Here is a 25,968-nt window from a genome sequence, read left to right on the forward strand (position 1 = left end):
AAAAAAGGTACAGTAGCAATGATATTGTGAGAGATTATTGAGGGGTTCAAATGTCATACAGATGTCATTCACTGTTCCCAAACAAATTAGAATTAAAACAGAATGCTCTGTACCAAAAATGATATCAGGTCTGTGCACAATGGATGAATTGTGTCTCTGAGGTGGTCTGTACCCCACATCAGAACACAGTGTCAATGATACACAATAAAAATATATATTTTTATTCCAGAAAGGAAATTGTTTGCTTTTGACAACATGGACAGACCATCCTACAAACACCCTCCCCTTCCAATCACACACCAGCACCCCAAATAAAGGGGCATCTGACAGAGGAGCTGACAATGGGTGGCATTCACACCCTGAATAATGACACGTCTGTTGTGTTGTGGCCGGGATATGCCACCCAGATGCCCACAGGTAGGGAGGGACAATGGTACCACAGCCGCCTGTCCATGCAAAGCATGTGATGAGAGAGACTGTATAAAAGGGCCACTGGCCGACAAAAAAACTACCCAATTTGGACCGACCCTATAACACCTACTATAACCAACCACGGAGCCAAGATGAGTCGAGGTGCCCATATTCCTCTTTCTGGCCGCAACAGGATTCCATACTGGTATGATAATTGTGTGTTTTATATTCTTAAATTCATAACATGTCCAATATATGTGTTTAAATATCCCTCAGTTGTGTCATTTGATGAAGCATTGTACTGAGATGATGCTGTTTCATGTTGTATTATGCAATGGTCATGTAAATAAGGCCTAAATAAGGCCTATAAATAAGGCCTATCGCCTATTTTATGTGATTGGGTTTCTATTGAATCCTTACATTTGATGGATAACATGGTATATAATCACATATCATTTGTGTTGGATAATATAATATTCAAATGTGATAAAAAAAATTGCTTTCTGACATCCCCAGCTCTCGCTGCATCCCTGGAATCAGCAGAAAAAAAGGACACATTTGCAGAGGATGGTGAGGAAGCCCATTATGGATGATGACAATGAGGATGATAATGATGATGATGTTGAGTGCATTCCTGTCAACTCATATAGGTTTTTGACTTTTTCCAGTGGGGCTGGAGCAGCTAAGTGACCTGCAAAGGAGAGGTACAATGATCCATATCTCAGAGATAAAGGAGCTTCTGCTCCATGCAGAGCAACTGCCTTATCGTTAACAACTGAAATTAATTTGACTATACTTCTCTCTCTGCATTAAGCAAAAATAATTTCCCTGCATGTCCTCCCTTCTGTCCTCAGATCCTGAGGAGTTCGAAGCAGCGCAAATGAATGGTAAGACAGTGACACAGGCAATGATTTAAGTCTATGACCTGTCTGAAATTGCCTCGCCATATAATTTGTATTCATTTTAATTAATACGATGAAGGAACAATCATTTCCATATTTCCTTCCATCTACAGAGGATGCACATAGTGCAGATGTGTGCTACTTGGGTAAGGGAATCCTACCCTTCTAAAAACAAATAAGGGGACATCAGAGCCATTATCTGTCTTTTTGTGCATTTGGCCTATTGATTGTGAAATAGTACGATTTGACCTCTTGTTTTCTATTAACAAATGTTATTTTTCATATGTCTACTGTAGAGCCTGTTCAAGATGAAAATACTGGTAAGCACTGTAGTCTGCTGTATGCATATGCATACGTATTAATCAACCATATTTCTATTTTTCTATTTTATTTTTCATCTTTAGCTCTGCATTGTTGGATAAAATTTGATTTACCATACGATTTTGTAAATGTGTGCCGTGTCATAATTTATTTCATTTAAAAAAAAATACAGAGCAGAATTCCACTCAGGAGGAGGACATGGGTAAGAGCATGTGTCACATGTTATTACAAAACTCACAGGAAAAAAATGAGTTATTGATGGGCATGTGGTTTTTGCTTAGTTTGTTCAGATGACATAACTTTACTCCTGTCGTTTTCCAGCAGACAGAGACAGAAACGTTGATGCAGACCATGAGGGTAAGGAAGGGTTGAATGCATGGTGTTCAAAGACACACCTGTAGATTATAAAAATTATATATATATCAGATTCATGTAAGTATATGTATAAGCCTAACTCTCCTGTTTTCCAACAGAGTCCGAGTCTGATGAGGATGTAGATGGCGAGTATTTACCTCTTAATCTTTAACAAAATACATTACATGACCAAAAGTATGTGGACACCTGCTTGTCGAACATCTCATTCCAAAATCATGGGCATTAATATGGAGTTGGACCCCCCTTTGCTGCTGTAACAGCCTCGTCTCTTCTGGGAAAGCTTTCCACTAGATGTTGGAACATTGCTGCGGGGACTTGCTTCCATTCAGCCACAAGAGCATTAGAGAGGTTGGGCACTGATGTTGGGCGATTAGGCCTGGCTCGCAGTCTACTTTCCAATTCATCACCAAAGGTGTTCGATGGGGTTAAGGTTAGGGCTCTGTGCAGGCCAGTCAAGTTCTTCCACACCGATCTCGACAAACCATTTCTGTATGGACCTCGCTTTGTGCACGGGGCATTGTCATGCTGAAACAGGAAAGGGATTTCTCCAAACTGTTGCAGCAAAGTTGGAAGCACAAAATCGTCTAGAATGTCATTGAATGTTGTAGCGTTAAGATTTCCCTTTAATGGAACTATGGGGCCTAGCCTGCCCCGAACCATGAAAAATAGCCCCAGACCATTATTCCTCCTCCACCAAACTATACAGTTGGCACTATACATTCGGACAGGTAGCGTTCTCCTGGCATCCGCCAAACCCAGATTCGTCAGTCGGACTGCCAGATGGTGAAGCGTGATTCATCACTCTGAAGAATGCATTTCCACTGCTCCAAAGTCCAATGACAGCAAGCTTAACACCACTCCAGTCGAAGCTTGGCATTGCACATGGTGATCTTAGTCTTATGTGCGGCTACTCGGCCATGGAAACCCAGTTCATGAAGCTCCCGCTCAGTCAGATACTGACTGAACATTTATTGTGCTGACGTTGCTTCCAGAGGCAGTTTGGAACTCGGCAGTGAGTGTTGCAACCGAGGACAGACGATTTTTACGCTGTACCCACTTCAGCAGTCCCGTTCTGTGAGGCTGTGTGGCCTACCACTTCGCGGCTGAGCCATTGTTGCTCCTAGACGTATCCACTTCACAATAACAGAACTTACAGTAGATCGGGGACGCTCGAGCAAGGCAGAAATTTTACAAACTGACTTGTTGGAAAGGTGGTATCCTATGACGCTGCCACGTTGAAAGTCACTGAGCGCGGCAGTAAGGCCATTCTCCTGCCAGTGTTTGTTTATGGAGATTGCATGGCTGTGTGCTCATTTTAACACCTTTCAGCATTGGGTGTGGCTGAAATAGCCGAATCCACTAATTTGATGGGGTGTCTACATACTTTTGTATATAGTGCCTTCGGGAAAGTATTCAGACCCCTTTACTTTTTCTAGATGTGAATAAATCGTTTTTTTCCCACATCAATCTACACACAATACACCATAATAACAAAGCAAAAACATCACAATATTACATTTACATAAGTATTCAGACCCTTTAGTCAGTACTTTGTTGAAGCACTTTTGGCAGCGATTACATCCTTGATTCTTCTTGGGTATGACGGTTCAAACTTAGCACACCTGTATTTGGGGAGTTTCTCCCATTAGTCTCTGCAGATCCTCTCAAGCTCTTGTCAGGTTGGATGGGGAGCGTTGCTGCAGGTCGCTCCAGAGCTTTCAGGTCGCTCCAGAGCTGTTAGATCGGGTTCAATTCAGGACTCTGGCTGGGCCACTCAAGGACATTCAGAGACTTGTCCCGAAGCCACTGCTGCGTTATCTTGGCGGGGTGCTTAGGGTCGTTGTCCTGTTGGAAGGTGAACCTTCTCCCCAGTCTGAGGTCCTGAGCGCTCTGGAGCAGGTTTTCATCAAGGATCTCTCTGTACTTTGCTCCGTTCATCTTTGCATTGATCCTGACTAGTCTCCAAGTCCCTGCCGCTGAAAAACATCCCTACAGCATGATGCTGCCACCACCATGCTTCCCCATAGGGATGGTGCCAGGTTTCCTCCAGCTCTAGGATGAGTCTTGGTGGTTCCAAACTTCTTCCATTTAAGAATGGTGGTGGCAACTGTGTTCTTGGGGGCCTTCAATGGTGCAGAATTTATTTGGTACCCTTCCCCAGATCTGTGCCTCAACACAATCCTGTCTCAGCGTTCTACGGACAATTATTTCGATCTCATGGCTTGGTTTTTGCTCTAACATGCACTGTTAACTGTGGGATCTTATATAGACAGGTGTGTGCCTTTCTAAACCATGTTCAATCAATTGAATTTACCACCGGTGGACTCCAATCAAGTTGTTGAAACATCTCAAGGATGATCAATGGAAACAGGATGCACCTGAGCTCAATTTCGAGGCTCATAGCAAAGGGTCTGAATACTTATGTAAATAAGGTATTTGTTTTTTTTGTCATGATGGGGTATTGTGCGTAGATTGCTAAGGATTTAATTTTTTATTTAATCAATTTTTAGAATAAGACAGTGAAGTAACAAAATGTGGAAAAAGTCAAGGGGTCTGAATACTTTCCAAAGGCACTGTATATAGTGTGTCATGTAAAAACACATATACCCTCATAACCTTGGGTTACCTTTTTCCTCACAGGTAGAGTCTCATGTCTTCTCAAGTTACTCAGAGAAGATGATTATAACCAATGTAACACAAAATATCCACAACACATTTGAAACCAATACTAGCCAATCACATTTTCCAAAAAGTAGTAGCATTAGTCACGTAAACACAGAAATAAACAAATGGCACATTGGATTCCTAATTTTAAAAATAAGTGGTGCTTTTCTTACCGAGGAGTGTTAAAAATACGATTTTAAAGTCTTCTGTCCCTTCCTAGAATACCTTGAAGCCAATGAAATGGGCAATTTAGGTAGGATATAACTGATATCTACTTGTTAGTACATGTCATAGTTTGAACAACTGACAATGGTTTTTTGAGACAAAGGTGATCATTTCCTAATTTGACCCCTCTAGTATCCATGTTCCATTAAAATGTGTGTGCCTGCATGCGTTTGCTCTAGCTGTTGAATATTTCCACTCATAAAATGTGAGGATGCTGGGGTTTAACTTGATTCAAAAAAGACTGTCCCAAGTGGGATGAAATAGACGGGTAAGGAATGAGCTTCATCGGTTTACCCTCTACATTTCCGTCTGGTGAAACTGAAATCTTACAACACACAGTAAGCACAGTTGTATAATCCTGGCAGTGAAAACATGTTTTTATTACACTCATGCGAACAAGTAATGACATCTTTGTTCTCCTAAAAACTGTGCCTTGTAGTGAGCACATCAACATATGTTGAATAATAGTTAACAAGCTACTTTTGCAAAAAGACAGTGAAAAAAGTGAACTATGCCAGCCAGTCTGAGTCACTGTAAAAAAATAAACGTTTTACACCGGTTGTCAAGCATTCTTTATATGGTCAAGATTTCCTCTCTGTGAGTTCATGGGGAAAAACACTTTATTAGTAGCTTCATGACCAAAACACTCCATGGAGAGACTGTCCTAGAATGAGTCACAAAATAAACTAGTTGAATTAGTTAAACTACAAGCGCTAGGTTTTACTGCACAACTTCTAGGACATTGTAAGCAGAAGCGACATTGTGTATTGGCCCCCTTGCTTTTAGACTTTCTAGGACAGAAATCCAGGGCACTCTAAGACACCTATCCCCAGACACTCATCTGTGCTTGATTAGTTCTGCATCATCTGCTGTGTCCTGGGTTATTTATGGACCCGAGATGCACCGTTCCTTTCCTAGCCTGTATGAGTCGGAGGCACATTATGGACAAAATATAGGACCAAGGTTATTGTCTGCATGTTCAGTCCATCTTAGGCTTTGGGTCTTGATCCCTGAAAATAAATGGTTATGTATTGTAATCATTTACAACTAGTTTCTCGATCATGGGGTTACCCTTTACATTCACTTTACTGGGCATAAAAGGAGCCCAAATGTTCTGTATCAACGACTTTTCACTGCTAGAATGATTCAGGTCAGGAGACGATGGGGGTTGGTTGATGAGTCATACACGTGGCTTTGAGACTCCTGGGGGAGTAGGACACGTGTGTGATGGTCAGATAACCTAAAGGAATCAATTCTCACTCTGTATCACAGCTGAGGTGGAGTGAGCCTGCAGGAGGCCTAGCCTGCAGACCCATTACAGAACCCGAGGAACACTGCAGCGGAAGTTTACTGTCAATAAAGAGAAACATCTTAACATTCTATTACACTGCTGTGTGACTATCCTTATGCAATAGGTCTTTATTTGAAATGTCATGGTTTATGAGAAGTGAGTCTTTCAAAGCACATTACAACTTAAATACAGATAGAAAATGAAAATACAAGGTAATAGCTTTCAATTTGTATTTATTTTCCTTTGTCCAGTCTGAGTAGATCGTCTGTGCTTAACAAACCAGTCTTTTCTTTGGTGCCTAAAAAAAAAAAAAGGCAACTAAAGCATCTAAGTCTAAATGCATTTAGTACTGCAACGCTCAGTGGCATCACAGCACGCCATCACAGCATCCCCACACCAGGTTTAGGGTAGCAACCTGCCATCTCTCACACTAATCTCATCAACCAGATATAACAACATTTAGCTGAGAGGGGGTGGCAAGAGTAACCCGATGTGTATGCAAGTGTACATTCCACAGAGCATGAGTACAGGGAAGTAAAAATTCTGATGTTAAATTGCAAAACAAAGAGACTACAGAAGGTTTGAGCAGAACTAACACATTGCGCCATCTAGTTTGATGCAATCAAGTTTAACAGGAAATATGGTCTTTTCATTTGAGTGTTTCCCCTCACCAACATTCCACCAGCAAATTTGTTCAGGTAACCTCATGTTCAGAGGTCCGCTATCACCATGAATAATACCAAAGCTGACTCAGAATATATACTGATGTATGGTACTAGATTGTTTTGAAGCAAGTGAAAGTTAAAACTATTGAAATTAACTTCTTATAATGCCTTTAAAACAATTGTATTTAAAATAACTAGCCATATGAAAGTGTGACTGTTTCAGACCACAAAACATTACTTAGAAAAAATGTGCCATTTTCCCAAAGAATAAATTATAATTTGTCCCAACAGCCAGTGTGGTAAGAGCTAGGTGAGGTCAGGTCCCGTAACACCTGCTCTGTGCTCAAAGAGCATATGTAAGTAGAGGAACAAAGGAGTCTACTCAGTCTGGTTTCATGTTGAGCACATTTAAGTTAAATTAGGTAGTCTGACACAAAGCCATCTATTGCATTAGAATAAATGCTGAGCCAATGACTGACCTAGAGGAAAATCTGAGGGACCATTGTAACAAGTTGAGACAATCAGCTCAGAGGGGCTTGCGCATCGTTTCTTGTACTTCTACAGGCTAGGGTTGTTGAATGGCTGAATGACAGTCAAACTCTGTTCGATCAGTAAAGGGCGAGGGGAAAACAAGCACACCTGCACACGAGGAAAACCAATTCCACACACAATTCTTTAAAAACTTAGACAAAAAGACAAACACATTTGACAATGGCATATAAAGGCGAACACCACCCCCAATAACTTCACTTTCAACCTTCTAGGTTACTTTGAGCATTTTTTAATATGTAGGTCAGGAGAAAGATCTTTCAATAAAGGCCAATACTGCATTGTAATTGTGTCATACGAACTTGTAAAATAAGATTTTTTTAAAAGAACAGGAACATGGTAGTATGTACATAATTACACAATAAAAAAAAATGGAAGTAGTGGAGAATCAAAAAAATGGTTTGATTAGTTATTTACAAGATCATGAGCATTGAAAAGCAACAACAACAAAAAATACAGCCAAGTCAGAATAAATTCATGTCCCATTGGAAGTAATCTGGCGGAACCAACAACCATCACTTATGGTTGAAAATGACGCAGCCAAAAACCACAGGCCAATATCACAAAATCCTTTTTTCCATGAACATTTCTTCTTTATGTATTTCTACCATCGGGTATGTTGGTTAGGGGCATATAATTGCCTTCCAACCCCTCTTTTTCACTCCCCCTCTCCCCTGGTGCGAGTGGGCGCTTGTTCTTTCTCCTCCCGTTGTGGGGTGCAGGAAGCCCTGGGCTTACAGGATAACATAGAAGAAGAGGGCCATGATGGCAGCGCTGATCAGACCAGAGATGGGCACAGTCACAAACCAGGCCATGAAGATGTTCCGGAACAGACGCCAGTCCACACCCTTCCTGGAGCGCAGCCAGCCAACCGCTACCACAGAGCCAACCTGGCAACACACACACACACACACACACGCGATTGACGCACTGACCTTTGTTAAACACTTAGGAACCATGGCGCATTAAGACGTGGACAACAGTCCCCCTAACAGTAGCTGACTGGAATCTGTTTTTATCTTGCTTTTCAGTGTTTTAAAGTGGAAATTAAAACCAGTTTGAACTGCCAAAAAGCAGACATCCTGTTCACGGCTCCCTGCCTTCCATATTACCCAGCCCTCCTCCCCGTCAGACCACCGTGTCCAAGGCTGAACAGCTTACCTTGCAGTGGGTGGTGGAGACAGGCAGGCCAATGTTGGAGGCAACCACAACGGTCAAGGCTGAGGCAAGTTCAATGCTGAAACCACTGCAAGGAAAAGAAATCCAGAATTGAGTGAACGGTTGGTTGTCTGTCCAAGTCTCAGGACTGTGGGGAACGTTATGTTGTAAAGGTGCCATTTGACTGACTTGGATTTGTCAGTCTGGTCCATACCTGGAGGGAGTGATTGGGGTGAGGTCCTTTCCCATGGTCTGGATAACCCTGCGACCCCACACCCAGAGCCCAAGGCAGATGCCAACTCCTCCATACAACAGCAGCCAGATGGGTGTGGGGGCACTGGAGTTCACAGAACCACTATTGTACACCAGCCACAGCGCTACCAATGGACCAATGGCATTGCTGCAGGAGAAGAGACTAGGTTACGCAAATACAAACCAAGTACAAAAAGTCCCTCTACATGAACATATAAGCAGCAACCAAACTACCTGTCCAAAAACACTTAAACAGCAAGAAAATGACTATTCATCTTGACAAAACATCCAAGATGGAACATCTCCCTACCTGACATCGTTGCCCCCGTGGGCAAAGGAGCCAAAGCAGGCTGTGAGGATCTGGAGGAACCTGAAGAGCTCTGAGACCTCTGGGCGGTCATGGTCATGGCCATCCTCTTCCAGAGAGCTGCGGTTGCTGCCAGCGTCCTCCTCTCCCATCTCCAGAGTCACCTCTGCCTCCCCCAGGCCCTCAGGAGCCCCGTGCTCGGCCACAGCGTTGCAGTAGCTGGTGTAGCTGTCCATGCGTACACGCTTCTTCTCTGTACCTTTGTCCTCGCTGGCGTGGAACTCGCCCTCTTTGGGCCGAAAGTCCCCGTGCATGCCGATGATGGCCATGGTGTAGGAGGTGTAGCTGTTGTTGCGGCGAATGGGTCTGTCGCCTGCCTCGCCCATGCAGTCGCCCACCTTAGCAAGGTGGAGCTTGTGTAACAGGTCTTTGTAGAGTCCGGAGTCCTTGTGCACCGTGTGGTACTGGCTGTAACCGTTACTGGGGATGTGGGCTGGGCCGTTGCTGAACTGCACTTTTGGGACTGATTAAAAATAGACTTTAAAGTAAGCAATAGTGTAGTCAGTCATGGATTACCATTAGTATTCACAGAATATTTATCCCATTTTCTAATTTTTCCCAACCCATTTACCAAGGCAGCCAGAACCTCCCCATGACTCACCATTGCCGGTCTCAGACTCCTTGCCTTCCTTGTCGCAATCATCAGAATCTCCAATACCAAAGGTGACCCTGCGCTCCTCTTGGGGAGGCTGGGAGAGGGTGTCTGGGTCAGTGTGGGAGGCAGGGGAGGGGGGTGGAGGGGGCTCCTCAGGGACAGGCTTCAGGATGGTACAGGGTACAGGCCCCTCCCTCAGTTCCCTCTTCTCCATCAGGGGGCTCTCAGAGGGGCTGGAAGACTTGATTTTTCCTGGAGGAGGAAGAGTGGCGTTAGACTGCCTGGGCTCAAGACCAAACACAAATACGGTACAGTGAGGGAACATGCACATTTGGTTCGTATACACCTCAATATTTAAGCTGAGAAAACAAAAGCAATTACTATAGGGGTAAACACATTCAAATTTGACAGAGCCAAAATGTTCATAAGAGCAGGTAAGGGCTAATGACTGTACTAATTTTAGCATATTTACATTGTGCCGTCGACTAAAACCTTTACATGTAGGCCTATGTAGATAAGGTCTGAAAGTGGATGTATCCTGTATGACTTTTGGTTTGCAGTTTCAGATATTCAATGCAAACATATGTCCACCTCGTGAGTCCTAAGAACGGTTTGGTCTGCTATCTAGCCAGTTGACCTGATTGCGTCATCCAAACTGGTTAGGACAGGAGTTGAGGCGGTAGCAGTTTGTTTTCGACTTGAGCCATGTCAGTAGTCACCTGCAGTCTTAACCCTGTGATTCAGTGCCAACTTCACGTCAATACTTTAAGTCAACCCATGGCTATTCTAGTTGAGGTAAAGGCCAATGAGTGGATCACTATGAACCAATTAAGCGGCTCCATTTAGTAGAATAGGACCCTACCAGACAGATCACGGATATTTCAGCTGTACATCAGCCGCAAATGTATTAACCTTTCACAAGACCCACCATTGGCCCCATAGTGAAGTTAAGATAAAATACAGACAATATAAAATCTAACTTTTCATTTTTGTAACCATTCAAAGGGAGGCTATTTAAGAAAAGGGTTAACTTTTTCATCCTGGATTTCAGACCATGTGATGAGACTTTTCACTATTAATAGACAGGTCTACTTTTGACCAGCACAATTATCACACTGCATTTTAAGCTCATTGGCAATTCAATGCAGATTTGTATTAAAAAGATCAGACTTCAGTACTTCCAAGACAAGCCAGAACACAGAATTAGTGTAAAACAACATATCCGCAGCCCTGAATCCATTTGCTGGATTAAAATCTTGGGGGTGAATGGTTGAAGCCACACACACATGCAGTATTAATCCCTATGACACTTTCTGTGCCCAAATGTAAGGCAGCAGTTTAACAGTACCCAAGCAAACATATTTTCCAGGTAAGACCGTGAAAGGAGTACTTCAAATTCTCTAATCAAATAAAACCATAAATTAGCAGCTTTGTAAGAGGTATGCCAAACTTAAGGGGAAAGAAAATGTACTTACGTTCAATCTTCTTCTTGAGGCGTGGGCAGACTATAAACCAGACCAACAGGGCAGTCAGCACACCACAGGCCAAAGAGATGAGCAGTGTGCCCCACCATGGGATCTTGTCAAATCCAAGCACTGGAGTAACCAAGCAGTGACACAGGAGAAAGACGAAAGATGGTTTTGAAAAACAAGGCAGCATACGCTACCTTTCTACAGGTTTACAGTAAGTCTTCAGACTAATATTTTATCTGGACCTGGCTCCTCATCTATAGTTGGTAGAATTACAGTAGCCCATTCCTATTATAAATATTCACTTTAAAAAAACATTTCTAAATTATACAATATCAACCGTAACAATAAAGAATGATTCAATAGGATAAATTAACATATTGAGTACAGAGAAAAACATTTTAAAAGAGGGTGAAATGGTAGAACGCTATTTTGGACATCCATGGTTATCTACTCATTGCACATGGTCATATTTCCAGGGAAAATATCACCCAAAAACACACACCTTCACCACTAGCTACAAGAATGGGCCACAGCAAGTGGCACATGTTCCAGTTAAATCTGGCACGGTAGCGTGCCAATAGATCTGAACAGTTACACAATGCTGTGGGTGAGGAGCATGTGAATGACGAGGGATGTCGCATTCACATGATCCTCTCACAGCGAGTGCCTTAAAAAAGTTTAGGAGAGGACTTAAACAGAAGGAAGCCTAAGTGTTCGCAGAAGCATAACAGACATCTGTGTGCCAAGACTGCGAGCGATAGTGTTTGTGGGGGTGCCAACGCGGTCTTGTGCATGCTGCTGGCAGGGAAAGGACCACGACAGGTGGGGGGGGGGGGGCAGCAAGCGACGTGTTGGAAATGGGAGGCCAGGGCCCTGAGATAACGGTGTCTCATCGTGGTGTTCATTGAAGGGCAGAGTCCATCATGCTCTTTCCTGTGTAGTCTACTGACTCATCCTCACATGCTGCAGCACTAGCCTGCAGGCCGTGCCACATGGGCAATGAGTATTTAGTTACGCAACAAACTCACCCCCTCCAGGAGGGGAGAGGCAGAGGAGAGGAAATGGGAAGGGGGTGTTAGAATGTTTTTCTTCTAAGAACAGCGGAGGCTTCTTCCATTAGACTAGTCCAGAATGACTCAGTGACAGCCCAAAACAGGTACGGCCAGTAGACATTTGTGTGGGGAAGGAGAGAGTGGCTGGTGCCAAATTAACAGTGGGAAAAAATATGTCCCTGAAAGAGGAGAATGGAGTCTGCATTATTCAGTATGTGCTGAGGGACATTTGTTGACAGTACATGTTGATGACCTATAGTGGATTACATTTCCAGAGATTTAACATTTTTTTTATTTTTTTTTTACAATAGGCAAAAAAAACTAGCAACGGCCAGTCGTAATAAACACACCCACAAAAAAGGGGCAAGTCTACACCCCTCCATCCAGTGGGATGAATAATGGAGGTCTCAGGAAGTGGAATTTAACAACTGCTGCGTTTCAAACCACTCCCTTCTAAACCTTTGCATCCCGTGGCCTACTACAATAATATAGTTAGTTGTTTTTCCCCCCCAAGAGCATTTCAGCCCCAGCACTCATGACCATTAATTGTATAGTTGGGATGGGTGGCTTTTGCCAATTATCCTCTTTATGGTCCCAGTTCGTGTCACTCCTACCACTAGTAGAATAAACAATGTTGATAAACTAAAAAGTAACCAGAATAAAAAAAGTCAAAGCACAACTTTTCCTAACTGTATGAACATAAAAGTAGGTTACTCCAACTATGTCAGTTGCATTTAGCATTGCTTGCCTATCAGAATCTATCATGTTCTAAAATCAGTCATTTGAAGGGCCATATACCACAGAACACTATAAACTAATCTCTCAATTGCCGTTTACTCCGATAATGAACTGGTGTCCGCTTATTAAGCCCCACCAAAAAGTTTAATCTGTGGAAACAGGCAATATGCATTATCAAGATGTACCATTCAGACATTTAGACACTGTCGTATTTTTGGCATGCAGTGTATACTGAGTCACAGTTCAGTTTATTAAACCCATTCTTCTCAGCTGCTCCACTGTGATCAGGCATCTCCATTTTCCCAATTGTTTAGTGTAACCTAAGCAACCAAGCCACCCACTGTTTGTTTTCCAAAGGGTAACCGAAGCAGAAAATTAGCCTTCTAGCTAAAGCATATTGAAATGTAGGGACATGGGGTGTGTCCACTGAATGTGAATAGTTTGTAGTGAAGGCCAGGCAGGTTATCCAAGTGAGTGAAGAAATATATTTGATTCTCTAACTAGAGGGGACCAGTATTTGCTTGGTTGGTTCTACAAATCAAACATAGGCTAAATGTTGACATGCTCATAAAATGGTGACTACCCTTTCCTCTGTCGGCAAAGCATTCTATAGTACAGCTTCCTAATGACTTATTTTAGCACAGCTCTATTTACTTGGGTGATTTACAAGGTGTGGAACACCAAGGCCTCTTCTATAAATTATCCACTCTTGACCTCAATTCTCAGGCCTGAGATGCATTCATTTTTTTCACCCATTCCAACTGAGCCCTTTGGCACTAAGATTGGCTATATTGTGTATAGGAACGCGCTTGCGGGATTGCCTGAGTGCTTTCACACCACCATGTTAAACCAAAAGAAACAGAGTTCTAAAACAGGAAACAAAATGTATAGTTCCCCGTCTTGGCCACCTTCCTCTTCACCCATTGAGTTTAAATGGAGTTGTATTAGACTAGCAGATCAGTCACCACTATACTACTGTTACACAACTCCAGAGCCAAATACAGCCAAAAAAAAGGTGACATAATCCATTACTTATCCTGTGATTTCTGTGGTTCAAAAGATTCTCACAAGAGGACAGTTGAAATGTGTTCTGAAATAGTAAAACCCATTTGGATACAATGCACCTGAATGAATTGTGAAAAAAAGGGAAGTGTGGGAAGGGGCTAATCATGGACTCATCTTGTTTTGAATTCTTAATCCAGGTGCTTATAACATGAGGGAGTGACTAACCGACCAAGTGTCTAAAGATCAGGATTAGCCTCGTAATAAGCCAGCTCTAGTTACAGGCAGTGGCCAGAGTCTAAAAGTGTGCCAGTATGTGTAAAGATACGTCCTCCTCAGCGCGTGTTTTAATACAGTAGGCCTACATGTCATTATGTAATATCTGGTTCTCCAATTAATCCCTCCCTGAGCTCTTCTCAATTGTGTGGGAATATATTGAGCAGGATTCCTGGAATGCAATCTCTGTATGGAACTTCATGTGAGGTACCCCAGAGTAAAAGGTCCCCATGTACAGTACACTCACATGTAGGTGTGACTGACAACAGTACATTATGTGAGTGAGTGCATGTGGTCTCCTCTGAGTGGGTGTGCAGATGTGTGTATATACACATCAAGTCATACTCTGGCCTGTAGCCTTCATTTAATGGCCCAGGCCAGTTGAATTCTTGAACTGTTCGGTCCTGTAGGTAGAAGAAAACAAGGAGCAAAAGTTGCTAATTTAATTAGAATTTCAAAGCTAAAAAGTGAACAATATAACAGACCTTAATATTCACAGTGCTCTCAATTAGGGTCCTATGAAATCAATTTCTTCCAGGTTTCTGCTCCCAGAAAGCACACTTATTAATAGAAAAACTAAATTGGAGTTTCTAAGTCCACACCAATGCTTAAACCACATCAGTAAACTACTTGGTGTCTGAGAAAGGAAAGAAATAGCTAAGAAATGTGGGTGTAATTACCCTTTCATGCAAATGAGACCGTTGTTTGGTTAGCAGTGTTTCTATAGCACTCGTGATTGCAGATTTTACAAAACAAATAGCCAAAGGATTGATGCAAGTAATCATGATTTCATTCTGCTATGTAGGCATATGCTACATTGTAGCTAACATTTAATTGTGAGTTTTGGGGAATGTCTTGCCATCTACCAACAGACAGATATCATTAGCATTGTCGCTAACCGCTACACAAAGTATAGACCAGACATACAACGACGACAGGGGCATTTTTGCTGTTTCAGAAAGTCACAGGAAAATACAAATCACTGTTTAATTTTGTTTCTCTTGATTAATACACACATACTTTAAATTTTAAGGTCTGGAGTCTGTCCGAAACGCAGATTTTATATGGCCCTACTCAACGAGACTACTGACGGAGGCACAGTTGCAGAGTTAACAACCTCTTTACTTCCACTTTTCCTCCTCTGTGTGGGAAAGGGACATACACTGTCGTCAAGAATAAAGAGAAATCCTATTTCCAGCTCCCTGTTGTGAAGTGCTCCTCTCTGTAATTTAATTATGTCATGATGACATATACATTCAAGAAAAGACCCAAAACACAACAGGTTAAAATAACAGGCCTTCTCCGAGAACAGTAAGCAGTCCGTTTCAGTCTTGAAAAAAAGTGTAGGTATCCGACTGGCTAAGGGAGAAGATTATTTTAGGCTGTAGGCAGGCATGGTGATGGTAGACTGGGACAACGATACTCACTTGGAGCTCCAGTGAAGATGATGGAGAATAGGTTGATCATCATTGTGACAGCATAGAAGACAGGCAGAGCCTTCAGACCATTGGGCACCGGGTCTTTCTACATAGGGACAAACAGATATCAAAACACCATGCTCCCCATTGTACTGTCAGCTTACATTTGATGGCAGAATAGAAGGTGCGTCAGTACATTTTATCTAACATAATGGCCTGTGAGATTACACAGAATATTACCCCTGTCCAAAGAACAAGGAGTGTCTTTGTTTAATATAATGACCTTGTTATGTCTGGGACATCATCTATGGTCTGGCACAGACTACAACCATTTCCAACAAGAAGCTTCCTACAATTTAAGAACATCTAGATTTAGATAGAAGCAGATTTGTCAGCTTACCTTGTGCAAGATGAACATACGAACAAAGTAGAAAAGGACACCTGACATGATGCCAGACAGAAGGGGGGAGAGAAACCAGGAGGCAACTGTGGAGATAACAAAAATTAGCAATGCATAGTGCTCTCAGGAACACCAGACACTTGCATTACTCATACAAAGTTGTCTGAATAAAAACATTGCACATAATAGAAGCTGTTAATTCTCCTACGGGGATCACAAAGTAAGCCGTGGTCAACGGAAGCTGCTGACTCACCAATCCGAAGAAGTTCCAGCCACCTGACCCCCTGTTGACCTTTGGCCACCAGAGAGAAGCCAATGGTAGCACCAACAATGCAGTGGGTCCCTGAGATGGGCAGCTTGAGAAAAGAGGCCACCAATTGCCATACAGCAGAACCTAAGAAGCAGCATAAAAGCCAACTTGACCATTTCAACGTTACATCATAGTACAACCATACACAAGATGTCCAAATTGAAATAAATTATGTTCTTATCTACAAAATGGTATTATAATAATTTGTTTCACTCACCAAACATGGCACTGACAGAGCCAGCCATAAGCATGTGTTCGGAGCCGTTGTACATGTCCACATCAATGATGCCCTTGCGGATGGTCTCGCTGACCTTGGCTCCCAGAAGCACAGATCCAACGGTCTCAAAGATAGTGGCCAGGATGCAGGCCTGCCGCAAGGTGACCACTCCAGAGCCCACTGCCGTGCCAAATGAGTTGGCCACGTCATTGGCCCCCACAGAGAAGGCTAGGATGAAGGCGATGATAAAGCCTACTATGAGAAGCCACATGTAGTCTGTCAGTGGTTCACCAGTGACCTGGGCCGTGATCCCTAGTGTGGTGCCCACCAGGGTAAGGGTGGCAAGAGTTGTCGAAACCATTGTGCGTGATTGATTACTCTAAAGATTGATGTCACGATAAGGGAATGTATATCAAAAATAAATGTGATATTTGCTAGCAGAAAAATTAAATGAGGTATCAATGTGTGTATACCCTAACCCCCAAGGTTGAGGGTTAACCAAACCTACTGAGATTAGCCTATGTGCTGTCCCTGACTGAACAAATTAATGGTGAGGTAAAGTGTGAAGTATTGCTATACTGTAATTTTACTAGCTTTGTTAGGGCTTATTTGGCTTTGGGCAATCATACAGACTGAACAGACACACATTGTTCAACAGTCACTGTAGGTGAATGACAGAACATCCTGAAAGATAAGAGGGAGAAATGTCTAAATTAAGTAAACATCCCTTCTTCCAACTTCACAAAGCAAGAACAGTGTACCTCAGATTATTATATTGATATACAATCTTAAAATCAGAGACCAGCTGCAGGTAAATATATGATGGTCAAATCCTACCACATCAACTGGGGTTCCACTAACCCGAAAAAAACACACATGGTTAACCATTTTGCAACACTACTCAAAACAGCAGTAGTAGCAATAGCAAACCTGGAGCCTGACCATATCCACTTCTATTAAAATTAAAGTGTGGCCAGGTCATTCAATAAGAATTTCAGTGAACAAAAAAGAAAACCACCTTTTAACGCCAAAACATTGCTCGTTACTTAGCAAAATGAGCTGGTGAGCTACTATGTGTGCAATTGAGGCAACGTCGTTCCCAGGATGTTTCATGCAATGACTGAATGGGTACCGCTCTAGATACAGTCTGTCTTGCCTGAAGACAATGCAATAAGGAAGCCATTTTGGGGGGGGGTGTCGCAGGATGAGACTAGCCAAAGGCAGCTAGACAACATAAAAAATGACAATGTACTCTTTGCCAACGTAGCAGAGAAATGTATACATGACAATGCAACATAACACTAGCCATCTAACGTTAGATAGCCAAGAATTCGCAACTCCACAATGACCGATGGAGTTGACTTCGGAGGCGGTGAGTTTTGGCGGAGTGTAGGCTACCTCCGACTACATCCGAGTCGGTATCAGTCGATACTTGCAGTAAAACATATCCATTATTTAATACGTAACGTTAACTTGTACCCCATGTTGGTCCTGTGTCTAGTGGAGTTATTTTCTTTGGGTTCTGCAATCCGTAGTTTGATAACTTTGTGACCTTATATATTGAACCGTGCGATGACTGGGCTGTCCATTCTGCGTTAAATAACGCCGGCTCCTTTAGCCGAGGTCGTGTAAAATTGTAGATTTTAATATATATATATATATATATATATTTTAATACAGATTGCAGCACCCAACGAATAATATTGCAACTACACAGGACAAACATAGGTAGTGAGCTACACGTTACTAATGAAATAATTTACATACAGGCCGGCCTGCCTAAAGTATCGACTGATACCGACTCAATTATAGTCAGAGGTAGGCTAAAGTTACTCGGTCAAAAAACGAATCGCCTCCGCACTCAACATCGGGTATCGTGAAGTTCATAACTATTGCCTAGACATTTAACATGGGTAACAACGTTAGCCATCTAAAGTTGGTAATATGTTAACTGCAGAGACATCTAATTCTAACTACGACGCACAGAGCACGTGTCAGAATTCATTCAATCGTGACTCGCACCGCAACATGACCGGCAATGTCGAATGTTCGTAACCACCTCACCTTAGCGATTGCCAGTCGTCTACCTAACTAGGTTTACCAATGTAATAGTCAATACCCGCCATATAAGCTATACTAGAAAGCTAAGTTTAGCTATCTATTGTTAGCGACCCTTCGTTATTATAAATGAATGACAATTAACCTAAGTATAGTACGGTAGCTGACTTTATAATCTTTACGATGTAACGTTACGGTCAATGTGAAGGAACTCTTTTTTTGTTAATATTAGCTAGTATCATCATGATTGAACAAACGTTTGCTAGCGTTAGCCGGCAAGCTATTTACAAAAATATCAGTCACAGTAACGTAACCAACGTTACGAAAACGTTAGTTACCAATTAAAACCGCACTATTTAAAAAAAAAAATGACAAGTTTAACTTACCACATGTTAGTTGTCAATGTTGAAGAAGACTAGGACATGTTCAGCCCGCGCATAACTTGCTCAGTAGCGCGCGCGGGATCAGGAAACGAACAATCACGGAAAACGATTGGTTTGAATTTTAAAATATTTATATAACTAAATAAAAAATGTATATTAACGTACGCTTGCCGTTTCGTCTGTTATATTCCTGTAAAAACAGTTTGACTGTGTCAAGAGCCGTTATAGCCGCATTTATACATTTCGGGTGCTAGTCTTTATGGAGCATCAGAGGGTGGCGCTTTGGTAACACCCATCGTCATGCCCAGCCCCATCCTGAAAACCTGTCAATCATCGACCTACACTGGAACCTCATGATTCATTGATGAAAAGTGTTCTGTTGTGTGGCTCTTAATAAAAAAAAAAATGTAAACTAGGCAAGTCAGTTAAGAACAAATTCTTATTTACAATGACGGCCTTCATGGCAGCATCCCACGCAATAAAGTGCAATGTTATAAATTGTACAAACTCAAAATGGGCAAGACCCACATTTTCCAATAGCATGTGGGAGGCCTAATTGAACTCATTCTAAAATCACTGTTATGACCGCAGTGGAGTAGGCCTATCTTTTTCAAAATCACAACATTTTCATTAAGATTATTTTTTCTTCTTCATAAAAAATGCGTTACTTCCCGTGACTGCAACTTTCTTTCTTTTTTTGATACAGTACCAGTCAAAAGTTTGGACACACCTATTCACTCAAGGGTTTTTCTTAACTTTTAACAAGGCACACCTGTTAATTGAAATGCACACCAGGTGATTACCTCATGAAGCTGGTTAGGAGAATGCCAAGAGCTGTCATCAAGGCAAAGTGTGGCTGGCTACTTTGAAGAATCTCAAATATAAATTAGATTTAGATTTGTTTAACAGTTATTTGGTTACTACATGATTCCATATGTGTTATTTCATAGTTTTGGTGTCTTCACTATTATTCTACAATGTAGAAAATAGAAAAAAATAAAGAAAAACCCTTGAATGAGTAGGTGTGTCCAAACTTTTGACTGGTACTGTATATATATATTTTAGGGGGTAGATAGATTGTAGCTTCCATCAATGAAATTGTCTGCATTATATATATTTTGTAAAATACATTTTCCTTTCTTATTTTCCCTAACCCTATCACCCCTGTTTGTTTTTAATCCCATCCTTTAGATACCCTCAACCCCTCTCATCTATCTCTGAAGACCATCCAGTTTGATTTCTATTTGCCATATAAGTTTAACTATGCTTTTTCACTAAAGTTCTGAACCTATACACATTTTACGGACACAGTATATTTTACATAGGTTATCTTGTTTTTAGTCCCACCCTTCAGCTCCACTCAACCCCTCCCATCTATCTCTGAAACACCATCCATTTTTTATTTATATTTGCCATATATTTTTCAACTGTGCTGTGCTGTTTCACAAAAGTTCTGAACCTTTCTATTCTCATTGTTTCTACAGATTGTAAATTGAAGATACATTTTTTTGCTAAAAGTATTATTAAATTATTGATCGATTGAATGTGACTTCTCAAATCACCCAGCAGTGCTTTTTGCAGAGTTAGCTCCAGGTAAATGTTGCAATTCTTCATCCATTCCTGGATCTGCAACCAAAAACAAGCTACATATGGGCAGTACCAAAACAAATGGTCTAATGATTCTGTCTCTTCGCAGCAAAATCTGCATAGCTGGGACGGTTGTATCCCCATATATGGGGATACATATATATAAAAAGTTCTATTGGTTGCAAGAATTGTGTATAATAATTATAATTGAACAATTTAAAGTTTTTAAAAGTTTTTTTGCGTGTCAGTTTATAACCATGTGCCTCGGAATTGGTACATTGAAAATCTCTTCCCAACTTTTTTGCAATCTATATGGCATAGCTGTCATTTTTGGGGTCCTTAAATGACTGGTATACTTTTTTATTTATCACAATTTTATTTATCACAATTTATTACTGCAACTTGATAGGCAGAGATTATGGTTTCTCAAGCAATTGTGATATGCATTTTATGAAAATAGACAATTCTCCTTCTGGTTGATCTGCATTGGAGTCACATCCCTTCTTTGTCAGCTTACATTTCAGCTCAGACTAATATTTATTCAAATCTTACAGTATTTGTTGTGAAGTGTAGTGGGGAGGCTAAACTCAAATTTCCACACTGATCGTTCATTTGATGATAAAAGCACCAAATTTGACAGAGAGGTAGATGTACAAGATTCAGATTTTGGGCCATTACAGATTTTCCCCCTGGGGACCCAGGAGTCATTCCTATCAGCCATGTGATGTTTACTCCTGCATCAAAGTTAATATGGCAAGCTACTCCTTCCAGGATATGTTTATTTATTTATTTTATCCAGCCTTTAGCATGTGGCCCAAAACAAGAGAGGGAATGTTCTGATTAGTGGTGTAGTAGAGGGGAAACGCACGTAAATCCTGTTTATATACCTTTTTATTTTATTTTTTTGCAAGCATTTACCCACCTATAGTGGAAAAATGCATAAAAAATATAGGGAGCATTACCTGCAGGGGTACAAACTTGCCCCTTTTTGGCAATATTCAAGATTTGAATTTCAAAATAGGTAATCCGTGTGATTCTCCCACTGTGTGCTCACTAATATTACTTTCTCTGGTGCCTGTGCCATCATGCACTCCATGCAACAAACTTTGTTTCTGACTGGTAAATTTGGAATGCAACTCGAGGTAAGCAACCTGAGTTATATAAATAATGCTGCAATTATAGTTGATAAGAAGAAAATTATAGTTGCATGTATGTTTCAATAGCGAAAATTATTACACAAAAAGTTAAACATTAGTTATCTAACATTGCCACCCTTCAATGAATAATGTTGTATGTTTCTCATATTAAAATTATTATTTTTTATTTTATTTCACCTTTATTGAATCAGGTAGGCTAGTTGAGAACAAGTTCTCATTTGCAACTGAGACCTGGCCAAGATAAAGCAAAGCAGTTCGACACATACAACAACACAGAGTTAAAAATGGAATGAACAAACATACAATCAATAATACAGTAGAAAAATCTATATACAGCATGTGCAAATGAGGTAGGATAAGAGAGGTAAGGAAATACATTGGCCATGGTGGCAAAGTAATTACAATATAGCAATTAAACACTGGAATGGTAGGATGTGCAGAAGATTAATGTGCAAGTTCAGATACTGGGGTGCAAAGGAGAAAGATAAAAAAATCAATAAATACAGTATGGGGATGAGGTAGATTGGATGGGCTATTTACAGATGAGCTATGTAGAGGTGCAGTATCTGTGAGCTGCTCTGACAGCTGGTGCTTAAAGCCAGTGAGGGAGGTAAGAGTCTCCAGCTTCAGAGATTGTTGCAGTTTGTTCCAGTCATTGGCAGCAGAGGACAGAAGGAGAGGCATCCAAAGGAAGAATTGGCTTTGGGGGTGACCAGTGAGATATACCTGCTGGAGCCATTTCTACTTGTGGGTGCTGCTATGGTGACCAGTGAGCTGAGATAAAGCGGGGCTTTACCTAGCAGAGACTTGTAGATGACCTGGAGCCAGTGGGTTTAGCGACGAGTATAAAGCGAGGGCCAGCCAACGAGATCATACTGGTCCCAGTGGTGGGTAGTATATGGGGCTGTGGTGACAAAACGGATGGCACTGTGATAGACTGCATCCAATTTGTTGAGTAGAGTGTTGGAGGCTATTTAGGATGGTCAGTTTTATGAGGGTATGTTTGGCAGCATGAGTGAAGGATGCTTTGTTGCGAAATAGGAAGCCGATTCTAGATTTAATTTTGGATTGGAGATGCTTAATATGAGTCTGGAAGGAGAGTTTCCAGTCTAACCAGACACCTCGGTATTTGTAGTTGTACACATATTCAAAGTCAGAACCGTCCAGAGTAGTAATGCTGGACAGGCGGGCAGGTGCGGGCAGCGATCGGTTGAAGAGAATGCATTTAGTTTTACTTGCATTTAAGAGCAGTTGGAGGCCACGGAAGGAGAGTTGTATGGTATTGAAGCTCATCTGGAGGTTAGTTAACACAGTGTCCAACAAAGGGCCAGAGGTTTACAGAATGGTATTGTCTGCGTAGAGGTGGATCAAAGATGACTTAATGACTTAAATCTGTAGCCTATCTCCACTGCACTGTATCAGACGAATGGACAGCGCCCTACACACTAAAGCTAGGCCATTTTGGTTATGAATATAGGCTACAAGATAGATAGGCTGTTTGTAATAGGTGAATTACCCTATGTAAATGCAACCGTACACACAGCTGTCTTACTAAAATAATGCAAACTAAATGCTGAAAGTAGTAGCCTAGTTATTCATTGATGCAAACAAAAATAATAAAATGCAGATTGGCTGAGAATTTTGACAACATCGAATGCAAACAAATGAACGCAAACAGAAAAAAATAGTGGAACCAAGTAGGCCAAGTAAACAAAATATCTGATAGGTAAATTCATGACACAATCTATATTTAGGGTAGTTACATTAACAGCAAACAAACGCAGTAAACAAAAGGCGAATGGAGATCGAATTAACCAAAATAACCAAAATATAACTGTTGAGCCCTCAGTCTGCATTTGGTTATGCCCATGTGTCCCTCATGCACTCTGTCTAGCATTTCTGGTTGTAGAGTCTCTGGGATAACTCTCCGTTGTCCTTTCATGAGAAGGTCTCCATTACAGTGGAAGTCACTTTGGTGCACCCAATAGGGCTTCAGCAGCGGAGGCAGTTCCTCCTGCCTGGGCCATCCCTTTTTGCACTGCTGCACTATCTGTCGGCAGATGGGGTCTCGTTGTTGCTCTTCTGCAATCTGCTGCAGTTTGGTCTGAGATGCAGGTAAGCTGTCCCTTACTGCATTAATGGACACCTGTACCTCACCCTCTAGACATTGCTCCTCCTCTGATAATGGACATTTAATTGGGGCACTGGAGAGTGCATCTGCTGTGATCAGTGCCTTCCCTGGCATATACACCATCTTGTAGGTGAACCTCAGTAATCTGAGGTGGAAGCGCAGAACTCTGGGAGGCAAGTCGTACAGTGCTTTTGTCCCTAACAGAGCCAACAGTGGTTTGTGGTCAGTCTCTGCTGTAAACTGCAGGCCAATAAGGTATTGGCTGAACCTTTCACATGGCCATGTGATAGCCAACGCCTCTTTCTCCACTTGTGCATAGCTTTGCTCTGTGTCGAATAAGCTCTGGGAGATGTATGCTATTGGACGCCACTCCATGTTGTCCTGCATCTGTATGAGGACCGCCCCTAGCCCAAAGGATGATGCATCTGCTGATACCTTTGTCTTAGCCTGGGGACGATACTGGGCCAGCACTCTCTGATCCTTATGTCCCCAGTGGCTTTTGGAACCACTACCATCCCTGCACACCAGTCAGTGGGACTCTCTATTTTAGACACCGCCCCAATTTCTTCCATCCTCCCCAACTCTTCCTTTACTCTGGCCAATAAAGGGAGGGGGTAGTAAGGGCATAGGGAACAGCATCCTCTTTCAGGCGGATTTTGTAGTCACCTTCTATCCTTCCTAGACCAGAAAACACTTTGGGGAATTTATTTTTGAAAACCTCACCTGGGTCCTCCAGTTCGCTCACTCTCTCAATGAGTTGCAATGCTTCAATTGTTGGCAGCCCCAGCAACGGTCTGGCAGGGGGTTAATGACGAAGACAGGCTGGATGGCACTTTTGTCTTTACTCTCCAGTTTAATCACCAACTGCCCTGCCACTGGTAATATCTTATTATTGGGCCCGTACAGTTTTTTTGTTTGCAGAGAGCAAAGGGCCATCTCTACTATATCTATACAGCCTAGTTGGGATAGCTGTCACTGCTGCCCCAGTGTCTAGTTTAAATGACACAACCTCCCCATTGAGTGTAATGTCTGAATACAAGCCAGCATTGTTTTCCCTTACTTCTCCCAGAATGCTGCTGTCCTGCTGTACCTCATGCATTTGCTTTAATCAACAGACAGCTGAAAAGTGTCCTCTCCTGTGACATTTCCTGCATTCCGCATCCTTTGCTGGGCAATCTTTCCATCTGTGGAAAGGGGATTTCCCACATTTGCGACAAACACTTGAACTAGCTACTGGTGCTGTCTGTGATTGTTTTCTCCATGTCTGTCTCTGTTCTGTGTTGCCCTTCCTCACTCTCTTCGCTCTGCAAAGAGCTGCTGTCGCGCAGCATCGTCTGCTGTCTTTTTACTGTCTCACTCTGCCTAACCTGGTTTACAGCTTTAGACAAGGTAAGCTGGGAATCCAATTGTAACTTTTCAGAAAGTTATATATATTTCTTATTCCCACTACAATCTGATCTCGGATCAGACTGACAATGTTCTGCTAGTTTGTGATAAGCTGTGATAAAACTGTCGGTGGTTTCACTGTGCTCCTGTTTGCGCATATTGAACCTAGCTCTCTCAAATATAATGTTGTGTCTCCCTAAAAATGCGTTTCAAAACGGTCTTTAACGGCACTGTATTTAAGTTTCTCTTCCTCAGTCAACATTAAAGCATTTAATAAAACCTCTGCTTCATCAACCATAGAGTAGATCAGTGTATTAACTTGAAATGCCAAATCTTTCACGTTTAAGCCTGATGCTACCCTGTACCTTTCAAAGCGCCTGATCCATTTCGGTCAGTTTTGAATGTCCATGCAATCAAAATTCTCAGGGGGACCAGAGCCCGTTGAACTTGGAGTCGCAAACCCTGAAATCCCAACAGTTTCTTCCTCTTGCAAAATGTTGCTTAGCAGTAACTTAGTCCTTGCTCGTTAGCTAGCAAAATAATGATATGCGCTATTTTATCTCGTCCCTGCTTCGAAACAGCCTGAATGTATGATTTACTTGGTAC

At 41.9% G+C, this 25,968-nt stretch overlaps 1 protein-coding gene and 1 long non-coding RNA gene across 2 annotated transcripts; one reads left to right on the plus strand and one right to left on the minus strand.

Annotated features, from left to right (window-relative positions):
- Positions 1–421: 421 nt before the first annotated feature.
- On the plus strand, positions 422–6,278 carry LOC135517887 (uncharacterized). Its single transcript, XR_010452086.1, has 10 exons — positions 422–616; positions 928–981; positions 1,080–1,115; positions 1,266–1,298; positions 1,427–1,459; positions 1,610–1,633; positions 1,807–1,836; positions 1,956–1,991; positions 2,108–2,134; positions 6,171–6,278. It is a non-coding gene; the product is annotated as an uncharacterized LOC135517887 (long non-coding RNA).
- Positions 6,279–6,405: 127 nt separating this feature from the next.
- On the minus strand, positions 6,406–19,385 carry LOC135517886 (sodium-dependent phosphate transporter 1-B-like). Its single transcript, XM_064942565.1, has 11 exons — positions 19,105–19,385; positions 16,661–17,344; positions 16,387–16,527; positions 16,134–16,219; positions 15,743–15,839; positions 11,251–11,370; positions 9,782–10,027; positions 9,124–9,643; positions 8,776–8,961; positions 8,565–8,649; positions 6,406–8,293 (listed from the first exon to the last, which is right to left on the minus strand). The coding sequence occupies exons 2-11, from the start codon at positions 17,019–17,021 to the stop codon at positions 8,138–8,140; spliced, it is 1,998 nt and encodes a 665-aa protein (XP_064798637.1). The 5' UTR covers positions 17,022–17,344; positions 19,105–19,385; the 3' UTR covers positions 6,406–8,137.
- Between the last annotated feature and the right edge of the window lie 6,583 nt (positions 19,386–25,968).

This window comes from Oncorhynchus masou, chromosome 28 (genome assembly GCF_036934945.1).
Source record: "Oncorhynchus masou masou isolate Uvic2021 chromosome 28, UVic_Omas_1.1, whole genome shotgun sequence".
NCBI lineage: Eukaryota > Metazoa > Chordata > Actinopteri > Salmoniformes > Salmonidae > Oncorhynchus > Oncorhynchus masou.